Source organism: Gymnodraco acuticeps, unplaced genomic scaffold (assembly GCF_902827175.1).
Source record: "Gymnodraco acuticeps unplaced genomic scaffold, fGymAcu1.1, whole genome shotgun sequence".
Taxonomy (NCBI): domain Eukaryota; kingdom Metazoa; phylum Chordata; class Actinopteri; order Perciformes; family Bathydraconidae; genus Gymnodraco; species Gymnodraco acuticeps.
The window spans coordinates 66,104-79,758 of NW_022989837.1; the positions used below are offsets into that span (position 1 = coordinate 66,104).

Consider the following 13,655-nt stretch of genomic DNA (forward strand, 5'->3'; position numbering starts at 1 on the left):
ATTTTATGGATACGTACCCTTCATAATATAAATCTACCACTTGACTTTAGGCTATTCAACCCAGTGAAGGCGTTCCTTCAATAACCCAGAATCCCCTCACTTGAACTCCGAAAAGCTTTCCTACTTTTCTCCACCTTCCTATGTCAGAAGGTTTTCAGCACCACCCAAACATAATCCCCAGATTATTACAGGAACAGGATCTCTCCCGGAGGATGGATGTGAAGTCAGGAGGTCACAAACTTTTAGCCTGAGATGTTTATTTGCACAGCGCTGCAGACGGAGAGAATTAGCTCGTATGTGACTAATGAGTTAAAAAGAGTCTGGCTTCTCTGGGTCAGGCGTGCAGTTTAGTTCACCGGGTCAAGCTGTTCCAACTCATTCACTGAGAAAGGTCATTTTAATTTACACATTTTATATTAAAACAGCCACAAAACTGGGTCTCCAGGTCGGAAAAAGGGATGCAAATCAAGAAATCCCCCAAAGCTGCAATCTATCTAACTTCCAGCAAAGGTTGCACAAAGAAGTTATATTGTATAGAAGTCTATGAGAAAATGTCTATACTTCTCTCTTCCTCAGATACTATAGAGGAGGTCTACAAGAACACGAGTCTACTTCTCTCTCGATTTACGATGCCTATTTCTCTCTCGATTTATTACCTCAGATTGTATAGAAGTATATAAGAAAATGTGCCTACTTCTCTCTTCATCAATATCTTGGATTGTGAAGAAGTCTCTGAGAAAATGGTCCTACTTCTCTTGTATTTACTACCTGAAATTGTAAAGAAGTCTATAAGAAAATAAGTCTACTTCTCTCTTGGTTTATGAACTTAGATTGTATAGAAGTCAATAAGAAAGTTAGCCTACTTCTCTCTTGATGTATTACCCCAGATTGTATAGAAGTCTTTGAGAAAGTGTTATTACTTCTCTCTCGATTTACTACCTCAGATTGTATAGACGTTAATAAATAAATTAGCCTACTTCTCTCTTGATTTATTATCTTGGATCTATAAGAAAATGTGCCTACTTCTGTCTTGATGAACTACCTCAGATTGTATAGAAGTCTATGAGAAAATGTGCGTACTTCTCTCTTGGCTTATGAGCTTATATTGTATAGAAGTCTATGAGAACATTTGCCTATTTCTCCCTCTATTTATTACCTCGGTAAACATTTTCCTGAAGAGTTTATGGTCTCAATCTCTAGATTGAGTTTTCTTTCACACAGCATGATCATGTTTGTTTAAAGGGGGCTTACATATTTAATTTGCGGACCAGAACTTGACATTTTGCATGAATTGAAGAGAATATATTCATCAGATGAACGTTTTTCTTCTTCTTATTATCTCTCTCTCTCTGTCTCCCTACTTGCAGGTGAGGTGAAGTGTCAGGATGCAACAACAGAAGCCCCTATTGTTACCACAGTCATCAACGCTGGTAAGTGACTTTGAGAAATTGTCATCTGATCGATATCGTAAGGAAGGGGCCAAAAATCTAAATCGTCAGTTTTTTAACCAGGTGAAATTACAGACATTGACCCCTGAAGGAATCTGCCTCTTACATTATTCTGTAGTTTTGGATTGAATCAACTCAATATGTTTTCTAGTTTGTGTTAATTCTGGCAAGGAGTTTCCGTATAGTAAACATCTTTAACCCTTAAATGAATTCTGCATCCTGGAGGATTTCATTTGAAAGGCTGTGGGGGGAGCGGCATTAACGGGGTTTATTTTATATTATGAGAAAGTTAGGAGTAGGAGGGGTGGATCAAGTAATCGGGTCAGGCTGTTATTAATAGCCTACATGTGGCGCTTATGAGTGGTTGTGTGTGTCCGTGCGTGTGTGAGTGCATTAGCGCGTGCTTATGTTTGGGGCCGATGGAGGGGGGGCCCCCAAAACAATATTTGCACCGGGGCCAATCACAACAGTGTTACGCCACTGGTAGCTACAGTGTAGATATGTCAATGAAAAACTAAGGTCACAGTCTCCTCCAACAGTTCAACATGTATATAGGACGTGCAACAAATAAAACAGATAAATGAGTGCAAATAAATACAAATAAAATACAAATAGTGCAAGAAGAGTCTATATACAAGTAAATGGAATATGATATATTAGATAAATATATGCAAGATGCAAACAAATGACTGTTATGGATGTTCTTTCAAAAGTTCAGGTCTTAAATGGATGAAACTGTCCCTGAGTCTGGTGGTTTTAGACCTGATACTCAGTAGTATTTGTACTTGTCTTCTAAGATATAAAGCCATTGCGTTGTGTTTTTAGCGACACCTGCAGAAGCCCCCGCTGCCTCCGCCTCTCCAGTATCTGGGGATGCTATCACTGTCGCTGACGACGGTAAAACTCTTCCTACTGCTGCTCTTGGAGATCAAACATTCCCAGCCACCATCATTTCTGTGGATGCAGTTGTACTGCGTGGAGCAACCTCAGGACCCACTGCTGCCCCCGACGTAACGAAGAACACCACCCCGGAAGAAGCACCCAAACCCGGGAGGACGGTGGTGGTGAGTACCTGCTAGGATGCAAGAAGGAAACTTGATAAAGAGCCATTGCAAACTTCATTGCTGAATTCTGTACATGTTGTACAAAGCTCAGAGATTACTAATACTCGTAGGTGGGAAGTATTGGAGTACAAATACTTTGTTACTGTACCTAAGTTATTTTTCTGGTATCAGTACTTTACTCCACTACTTATTTTTTACTTTGACTTCTTACATGTTGAACACAAATACCTGTTATTTCTACTTCTTACATGTTGAACTCAAATACCTGTACTTTCTACTTCTTACATGTTGAACTCAAATACCTGTACTTTCTACTTCTTACATGTTGAACTCAAATACCTGTACTTTCTACTTCTTACATGTTGAACACAAATACCTGTACTTTCTACTTCTTACATGTTGAACTCAAATACCTGTTCTTTCTACTTCTTACATGTTGAACTCAAATACCTGTACTTTCTACTTCTTACATGTTGAACACAAATACCTGTACTTTCTACTTCTTACATGTTGAACTCAAATACCTGTACTTTCTACTTCTTACATGTTGAACTCAAATACCTGTACTTTCTACTTCTCTCATGTTGAACTCAAATACCTGTACTTTCTACTTCTTACATGTTGAACTAAAATACCTGTACTTTCTACTTCTTACATGTTGAACTCAAATACCTGTACTTTCTACTTCTTACATGTTGAACACAAATACCTGTACTTTCTACTTCTTACATGTTGAACTCAAATACCTGTTCTTTCTACTTCACTAACTGTACTTTCTACTTCTTACATGTTGAACTCAAATACCTGTTCTTTCTACTTCTTACATGTTGAACTCAAATACCTGTACTTTCTACTTCTTACATGTTGAACCCAAATACCTGTACTTTCTACTTCTTACATGTTGAACTCAAATACCTGTACTTTCTACTTCTCTCATTTTCCAAACAGCTGGTTCCTTTAGTCTGAATGTGTGTTTAGTGCGTGATCATTATTCTTTAGAGTCATTGCGTGCCTATTGATTTGAACACGATCCGTGTATCCATCATTTCCTGGTCTTCTCTAAAGAAGAGGGACCAATGGAAACGTTGTCATGTTGCCGTTGTTCAGCATGGAAACATTCATTAGCTAACAATGACATTATTGTTCTATTAATATAAAGGGAGGTCAGGTACTCTTTAAAACAGCTGCTAGTTATGGGTACTTTTTACTGAAGTACATTTCAAAGCCCTCTTTACTTTTACTTGAGTAAAGAAGTTTAGTCAGTACTTCTACTTTACCAGAGTATTTTTAAACACGAGTATCTGTACTTCTACTTGAGTAAAGGATGTGTGTACTTTTGCCCTCTCTGCTAATGCTAACTTGGGAAAGTGTCATTAAAAGTCTTCAAAATCTAACTTACTATTTGAATAAACACTCTCTGCTGAAGTATTTTATTTTATTAACCATCTAAATAAAGTTAGTTAAAAAGAGTACTTGGATAAATCACGCTGTCTATTAAAAACTTGTATAAATCAGAGGATAAGAAGGATTGTAACTTCCCTGCAGCATCATGTCCAAATACTCCACGTGGAAGCAAACCAACTCAAACAGTTTCACATCTAACCAAAATTATTCTGCAATCACAGGAAAAATGTGTGTCCTGCACCACGGCGATATTTAGTTAAGCCACGGAAACATTTATAAACTTTAGGAGAGCAAATCCGTTTTAATGGCACGGAATAAACAGTTATTCTTTGACATTTTTCACAAGACAACAAGAAGACATTCCTCCAACCAACAACATTTTCAATATATGTTTATCCTACATACTTTTAAGTCTAATACATTTACTTCAATTTCTGTGAAGCAAAATGGCTTAGCTTCTGGGTATAAAATCTGCTTTTTTTTAAATTCCCGTTTTTAAGTGTTCATACTAGAAAGATATTTACCACAAAAACAATTATCCTCTGATCTTTAAAACTCTTTTTCCCAACGTTAGTCCATTGGAAATAGTCCTTATTGGCCCAATGGCGTCATGTCTCCTCCCGCCTTGACTACTGTAACTCACTCCTCTACGGCATCAGCACTACATCCCTCAATAGACTCCAGCGTGTCCAGAACGCAGCCGCCAGACTCCTCACCCACACCAAATCATGGCATCACATCACCCCGGTCCTCAAAGAACTCCACTGGCTCCCCGTTACACACCGCATCCACTACAAACTCCTGGTCCTCACTTTCAAAGCCCTCCACCATCTGCCCCCCCCCCCCCCCCCTACCTCACTGGCCTCCTCATCCTCTACCAACCACCCCGGTCCCTCAGATCCACCTCAGCCGGTTTGCTTCCCATCCCCAAGGCCAAACTCCGGAGCTTCGGGGACAGAGCCTTCTCTGTGGCAGCCCCGAAGCTCTGGAACTCCCTCCCCCAATATCAAAACCCACCTCTTCAACTCTGTATCCATAAGCTTTGTTTTTGTTTTGTTTGTCTACCCTCCCTCCCAAAGGTAAAGCGTATTTGGGTTCAAGAAAAGCGCTATAGAAATAAAATGTATTATTATTATTATGTGACACGCCCCGAATATTTAGTTTTGAAGGAAAGCTGTGTGTCTGTATTTGTTTGTGAAATATAGAATCAGACATCCCTTTATAAATAAGTAAGTACCCAGATAAAAGGATCGAAGTAGCAGCCAGTAAAATCAATAATACATTCTAAAAGTAATGTGTTTATTGCTCATAACAGTAGAACATGTTAAGGTCCATGTAAATACGATAAGTTTGCTTGAAATGTAAAAATAATCGTTTTGTCATCAGTGTAGGTTTTGGTACTTTATAATGTTGTGTATTTTTGAAGAACATGGCATCGTTTGTATTAAACCTGTTTGTGTCTCCGCAGCCGGGTGTGGCGTGTGTCGGGAAAGAAGACGTTTCTGAGAGCAACGCAGTGAAGGTCTACTTGTCCACAACCGATTGTGTGAGTATCAGTTCAATCTCCTTTACCTCCCACTCTACAATGTCACTGTAAAATTAGAATATATATATAAAGCTTTATCTACACACACTGGGGTCCAGAGGAAGGGGCTTCCTCCACTCAGAGGGGGAGGATGGATGTGTTTTGAAAAGAGCTACAGTAGGAAATATGGCGCTGAGACATACAGTATGAGACATTCCTCAGGCGTAGATCTTCAGACAGGCCGGACACAAAGAGGAGTTTCCTCTCCGGGGTCTTTAGAGGAGGGACATCCAGGGTGTGGGGGCTTAACCGTTTTTATTTTGTGTTATATTCTGCTTTTTGCGGTGTTCCATCTCCTCTGGTGTGTTATATGTTTTAGTGCATGTAAATGGTCTGCAAAGGCTAAAATCCCCTCTCCAACACATGATATACGTGATCTTAGGGCGGGACCTCCCTAAGTGGTTGACCAATCACAACAGAGCCGACCAGCTAACCAATCAGAGCACTACATACTGATACACCTGAACATCAACAGGAGAGGACTCTTTAAAGTAGACACACTACATACTGATATACACCTGAACATCAGCAGGAGAGGACTCTTTAAAGTAGAGACACTACATGCTGATATACACCTGGACATCAGCAGGAGAAGACTCTTTAAAGTAGAGACACTACATACTGATATACACCTGAACATCAGCAGGAGAGGACTCTTTAAAGTAGAGACACTACATACTGATATACACCTGAACATCAGCAGGAGAGGACTCTTTAAAGTAGAGACACTACATACTGATATACACCTGAACATCAGCAGGAGAGGACTCTTTAAAGTAGAGACACTACATACTGATATACACCTGAACATCAGCAGGAGAGGACTCTTTAAAGTAGAGACACTACATACTGATATACACCTGAACATCAGCAGGAGAGGACTCTTTAAAGTAGAGACACTACATACTGATATACACCTGAACATCAGCAGGAGAGGACTCTTTAAAGTAGAGACACTACATACTGATATACACCTGAACATCAGCAGGAGAGGACTCTTTAAAGTAGAGACACTACATACTGATATACACCTGAACATCAGCAGGAGAGGACTCTTTAAAGTAGAGACACTACATACTGATATACACCTGAACATCAGCAGGAGAGGACTCTTTAAAGTAGAGACACTACATATTGATATACACCTGAACATCAGCAGGAGAGGACTCTTTAAAGTAGAGACACTACATACTGATATACACCTGAACATCAACAGGAGAGGACTCTTTAAAGTAGAGACACTACATACTGATATACACCTGAACATCAGCAGGAGAGGACTCTTTAAAGTAGAGACACTACATACTGATATACACCTGAAGATGAGCAGGAGAGGACTCTTTAAAGTAGAGACACTACATACTGATATACACCTGAACATCAGCAGGAGAGGACTCTTTAAAGTAGAGACACTACATACTGATATACACCTGAACATCAACAGGAGAGGACTCTTTAAAGTAGAGACACTACATACTGATATACACCTGAACATCAGCAGGAGAGGACTCTTTAAAGTAGAGACACTACATACTGATATACACCTGAAGATGAGCAGGAGAGGACTCTTTAAAGTAGAGACACTACATCATGCAGGATTGCTGGAGGAACATGTGACGGTCCCACAGATGCAGAAAGGAGTGTTTCTCCTCCTTGTTGACGGAGGAAGGAGGATTTTTGTAATCCTCTCAGAGCACTGAGAGTTCCCATGTTGCAAAGTTGTGTAACGCAGTGATGTCATAGTTGGGGGTTAAGGTGGAGAGAAGAAGAAGGTGTGGTCAGAGAGTTTTCCATCCATCTGCATTTCGTCTCCATTACTCATATACGTACACTGATGGTCAACGGGGAAAACTCAGGAAAACACACACATTGGATTTTTGGCTGCAGTGATGAAGCAGAGGAGATACAATGCAGGAAATGCACGGATGTGAAATCTGTTCAGTAAATGCTTACAAAGCCACAATCATGAAGGTCGTGTTTTTTCAAAATATGCATACATTGTCCCCGCAGGTCTTTTGAAACTGTTAAAACCATTTAATGAATTAATTAATTTTATTTGTAAATGTCCCCGCTGTGGGACTAATAAAGGATTTCGGATTCTGATATTTTATTTATTTATTATTGACATTGGAATGAATACATTTTTTTTGGGACTTACAAGCTATACTTCGAAAACAATTTGGAACATCTATTATTATATGTATATATTCAACGTAACACCTCTCACGCTAGCGTCTCGTCGTAGATCATTACAGCGAAAGTTTTACACTTAAAATGTGCCTTAAATTTCATTTTGAATGACATTTGAAAAACTTATAATCTAACTTACCTTTAACTGTGTTAAATGTTCACAGCTCAAATAAAAACATATTTTTCTAGTTTGCACTGTAAGAATCATGATGTCACTGCTTTAATTCTCATATTTGTCAGACTGCTGTTGTGACGCAGCACGGCATGTATTGGCTTATTTCTCTTTGACTTTAAAAATGCTTTTTTTCTGCAGGAAACAACAAAGCGCATCATCGAGGAGAACCCTGCAGGCTGGTGCAGCAAAGACCACTGTGACCTCAAAATCTTCCAGGAGGGCAACATAGTGCTGGTGTCCAGTGAAGACGGTGAGAAGACATGCACAACACAGACATGCACAGTTTACATCAGGGGTGCCCAAACTTTTTTCAGTGAGGGCCACATACAGGAAAATATACGAAGGTCTGGGTCGATCACGAGAGGTATATCGTCTTATCAGTGAAGTTATAAGTTAGCAAAATCAATTAAATGTAGGTGCATGCTTGATACTTGAAAATGCTTCAATAAACACAACTGCCTACATCACGGCTCATTGCTTAAAACAGAAACCTCTTTGATCAACTAAGATTTGTTTGAAAATGTTTCCAAATGTAATTGACTGAATTTATTTGAAAAGTGAACTTATTAACACATGAATACTGTGTAATATATGTTTACATATATATTTCAGAAGTACGATATATGACAAGCACAAGTTTAATTTGTGGGCCATATTTAATTATACATTTTTTATTAGCTGGGGCCGTTTTAAAATGGGCGTAGTTTGGACACCCCTGGTTTACATGGATCTGATTTATAAAGTACTGATACATATTTCTGATATTCTCCTCCCTGCAGCTGACCTGGCTACGCTGGCCGACGCCCTGAAGAGCGAACACTTGAAAGAAAAGGTGAGATGATGGCAGGTGTTATAGTCTTGTGATATAGGTTCAAGTAACCATGATTTATTTCACTAAATTCATCCACGGTTCCTAATAACTCTATACAGAATCAGGTAATAGTGTCACCTCTTTCCTTCTCTTTACAGGGGACCGTTTAGCCGTCATGAGTCTTTTGCTCTCCACAAATATAAAAATAAATATTCAAAAAGTGTTTTTTGATTGAGGAAAGCTAATGTTTGTTGTCCACAGCTGACGCTAAATCGACCGGACTTCTTTCTGCGGATTGATATGACTGTACATAGTCCCTTTATCCTCCTTAGCATTGGCCTGCTCTCCTTAGCAACGGTCTCCTCTCCTTAGTAACAGTCTGCTCTCCTTAGCAACAGTCGGCTCTCCTTAGCCACAGTCTGCTCTCCTTAGCAACAGTCTTCTCTCCTTAGTAACAGTCTGCTCTCCTTAGTAACAGTCTGCTCTCCTTAGTAACAGTCTGCTCTCCTTAGCAACAGTCTGCTCTCCGTAGTAAAAGTCTGCTCTCCTTAGCAACGGTCTGCCAGCGAAAATGTGCAGACCTCTCGAATGTTCAAATTGACCAATCAGAATGGAGTATTCAACAAAGCCGTGTAATAATGTCTTATAATGGATGCATGGTTTTGAATTCAATCACATACTGTATTTTTTCTGACCACAATCTTCTTTTCTGCAGCTGGGAGTCACAAAGACAGAGATCCCCTCCTCATCCGGGTCCTCGGTGTTTGTGGGGATTCTGGTCAGCGGTCTGCTCGCCGCCGTCGCCATCACTGTGGGGTACCTGAAGTGCCCCCGCAGGACCAGCGGCAAGGGAGTCAGGCTGGTGAGACATCACTACGTAACACTCGCTCTGCTATTGGCTAGCGCTCCAACACATTGTACGTGTTGGGGACATATTTTCCTATAGTCCCATACCTCTGACCCAGTTGATCAGTCTGCCCTCACTGAGCTCAGGCCTGCACCTGGGCCTGCTCTCTGTGTGTTGTCTCCCTGTTCCTGCCTGCTAAATACAGGTCTGGGGTAGAGATCTTGAGCACAGATATTTTTGTGAATTCTCCGGCCGAAGCTCCAAATAAACCGTCAGTGTTTGCCATCAAAGTTACTGCTCTCCCCGTGTCTCTCTGAGTCTCCATTGCTTCAGAAGTTTCCATCACAGTACGTGGCTAATGGGTGGGACATCTGTAAGCTGTTGACCAATCAGAGCAGACTGGGCTCTGGTTTCAGACAGAGGGTGAAAAGAGGTGCTGCAGCACAGGCAGCATGAGAACAATAAAGAGCTTTCTGAACATTAAAGCTTTGTTAGAGCCATTTGTGACATCACTATGGAACACTCACTCTGCTATTGGCTAGCGCTCCAGCACATTGTTCGTGATAACTACTGAAAGTCAATATTGGAATCTGTGGATTTTTTTAACACTGACAGTATGACCTGTGCGTGTTTCACATGTTTCTGCAGTCACGTTCAACCCTCACTAACGGTATGCATGGATTTTTTTTCTCAGTCCGGTTTATGTTTCCTTGCATCTGAAATCAAAACAGAACCCTTTCCTTCCTCTGGGATCAAACACTGCCAACGTTTTAATCAGGGAAAGTTTCTGGCCAGCGTTCAGAGAGAATACAGACAGAGAGAGAGAGCGCTATCCAAACACCCCTCCCTGCTCGCTGCTTTATTCTGCTTATTATTCATCAGTGATTCAACATGGAGCCATAAGCAGCTGTTTTACTTTATTATCAGCCTAAATGTAATATCAGACTAACGGAATAGATGCAACTGGATTATGTAAACAAAACAAAAGTTTAAAGCCTCAAAAGAAGCTTTCAACTTTTAAAAGAAAGGACATTTTATAAATTGAGGTGTCTTTCCCTCCCATGATGCATTGTTTCTGTGTCTCTGCAGGCGGAGGAGGCGTTCCCGGCGGATCAGGAGAACCAGGGGAACACTCTGGCCTCCGAGGCGCCCCTGAACCCCCCTCAGGAAACCCCGGAGAAACCCAGCATCAACGGAGAAACCCCCGAGGCCGAAAAGCCAGACCAACCCCCCCCCACCCACCAACGGTCACTCCACCACCAAGACTGCAGACACCGAGCTGTGAAACAACAACACACACACACACACAAACACACACACACACACACACACACACACACAAACTCACTTTCTGACCACAACAAACGTGGAGATCAAAATGACACGAAATTATTTGATTGATTTAAATTGATCGTATCGTGGATATGAAACTCATAGTTGCAGTCCACAGCTGACCGGACTACTTTCTGTGGATTGATATAATTGCACACAGCCCCTTGAGCCTCCTTATCAACGGTCTGTTCTCCTTAGCAACGGTCTGTGTTCCTTAGCACTTTGAATTACCATTAAAAAGTGCTATTACAAATAAACTAACCTTAGCAACGGTCTGTTTTTCCAGACAACAACGGAATGTTGAAATTGACCAATCGCAGTCCAGTATTCACCTAAGCCGGGTAATATTTTGTCTGACTGCAGACACCGAGCTGTGAAACAACAACACACACACACACACACACACACACACACACACACACACACACACACACACACACACACACACACACACACACACACACTCACTTTCTGACCACGCCACAGCAAACGTGGACATCATGGACTATTTCCTACATCAGAACCCACACCCCTCCATCTGTGAGCCTCGTAAACATCAGGGGAGGAAGTCTGATGATGATGATGATGATGATGATGAAGACGATGACGAAGGCTGAGTCCCTGGTTGTTGACGCAGGCAGCAGAGGATTGTGGGTGTGGAGAGAAGCATCACTCTGTTCCCATGATGACTGCATGTCAACACCCTGCAGCATGCATGGATTACTGAAGGACTACAGGGGCCGAAATACTGAAAAGAGCCACAAAGCAAATAAAGAGAGAGGAGAAACATCTGCAGAGACACACAAAGAGACTTTAAAAAGGGAGAAAACCAACGTGGGGACAAAATAACAACAAGAGACACAAAATGAATAAAACAACACTCAGAGGAACAAAACAACCAAAATATGAAGAGAATAGACAAAAGAAAGTATGAGGTTCAAACAGACACATCCTGACTACTAGAGATGCTTTATATAAAGAGACCAATTAGTGAAAAGGATTACTGTAGGTCACTTTGGATTCAAGCCAAGTCAAATTTACAATAAACAAAAAGGAAAAAGTGTCAAAAAAACGACAAATAGCAACAAAACAATTACCAAGAGATGCAACATGACTACAAAGAGACACAATATCACTGCGAAGAAACACAACACGTGTAGAAAAAGACCTTTAAACATCAAGAGACATCAAATGAAAAAAAAAAATAACAACAAGAACAACATTTATCCACATTTTATATTAAAAAATATATAAATTACAAAATGACGCTCAAATCCTGACAATGCCAATTATGAGACCAATTAGTGAAAATAAACGTAAATACAGAGACAGAAAACAAATGCAAATAGCAACAAAAAAAAATTCCAAGGGATGCAAAATGACTACCAAGATTCAAAATTAACACAAAAAGTCACAATACGACTGCAAAGAAACACAAAACATGTACAAAAAGTCTCAAAATGACCACAAAATGCCAAAAAACTCACCCTCAAAAGCCTCAGCGACTCTTAAGTCTGCATGTTTTTCTGTCTCATAATCCGCCCTGCAGACTCTCTGCATGTCCTCACATTTACCCACAAACCCTCCTCCACAGTAAGCACCTGCTCCTCTGCAGCCATGACAGACGGAGAGGAGACAAACCACGCTGCCTTGAAATCTGTGAGAGAAATCCATATGGAGTTATTGAAAGTGTGTGAACGTGTGCTTTAAATCCTGCATGTGTGTGTGTTACCGCGCATGTTCACCCGTACATGCATAGAGGCTTCCCTTGCTTTACTGTATTATGCGTGTGGTGTTGGAATCGAGTGAACGAATGAGTGTGACATTAGCCAGTGTAAACTTTGTAAAATAAGTTCTTTAAGTCGTGACCTCCTTGTCTTTCTTCATTAATGATGCCTCGCTGCACATTATCCCGCTTATTACACGTCCACGTGATAAATACAGCAACGACTTGACTCACAATATTGATTAAAAAATGTTTTTATTGATTTAAATTGATCATATCGCGTCTGCCAAGAAGAAAAAAAAATATTTAAAAACTATTCCACGTGTTTTCTGATGGAGGAAACTCATATTTGTTGTCCACAGCTGACCGGACTACTTTCTGTGGATTAATATGACTCCACACAGTCCCTTGAGCCTCCTTAGCAACGGTCTGTTCTCCTTAGCAACGGTGTGTTTTTCCAAGCAGCAACGGAATGTTCAAATTGACCAATCGCAGTCCAGTATTCAAATAAGCCTTGTAATATTTTGTATACTCTCTTTTTACTGTTTGTACTCGATTGAGCAGTGTGTATAGTTTCTGTCTTTAAGTTGTGTACCAACACTTTTAAGGTGCCAAAGTTTCTGATGTCATGTCTTATGTTGTGTATTAAAATATTTGGCAAATTTGTATAAAACTTGATCCAACTGCAGAAAAGTGTTCTTATGAATAAATTCAAATGTTTTAACATTTTCATTGCTAACATTCCAATATGACTTTTTTTACTAGCAGCCTGTAGTTTTAAATTGGAATAAACATGAACAAATAAAAGATGAATAACTTTTTATGAATCGTCGTGTTTTCAGACTCATTTCTTTGTGTAAACGGTGCAACTTTTGTCCCTGTTTGACAGTCTATGAGGCAAAAAGTATAAAACGTCACCCAAATATGTGTTACACCTTGTAATCAAACTTGATTCGTTGTACCTTAGTTTGTTAAGTACTATACTCAATGCAGTACTTTGACTTATAATGGAGATTTTTTCTTATAAATACATTAGAAAAAGATTACCTGTACTATGACCTCATTTACGGAAA

General features: G+C 40.2%; 1 protein-coding gene across 1 annotated transcript in view; it reads left to right on the plus strand.

Annotated features, from left to right (window-relative positions):
• The window catches only part of LOC117559118, a 32,592-nt gene extending 19,189 nt beyond the window's left edge, over window positions 1–13,403 (plus strand). Inside the window, exons 2-8 of the mRNA XM_034235785.1 lie at window positions 1,368–1,430; window positions 2,274–2,512; window positions 5,385–5,462; window positions 8,005–8,116; window positions 8,646–8,698; window positions 9,393–9,539; window positions 10,614–13,403. Of these exons, the coding sequence (XP_034091676.1) occupies window positions 1,368–1,430; window positions 2,274–2,512; window positions 5,385–5,462; window positions 8,005–8,116; window positions 8,646–8,698; window positions 9,393–9,539; window positions 10,614–10,925 (1,004 nt within the window). The 3' untranslated portion in view covers window positions 10,926–13,403. The remainder of the gene's footprint in view (window positions 1–1,367; window positions 1,431–2,273; window positions 2,513–5,384; window positions 5,463–8,004; window positions 8,117–8,645; window positions 8,699–9,392; window positions 9,540–10,613) is intronic.
• Window positions 13,404–13,655: the final 252 nt, after the last annotated feature.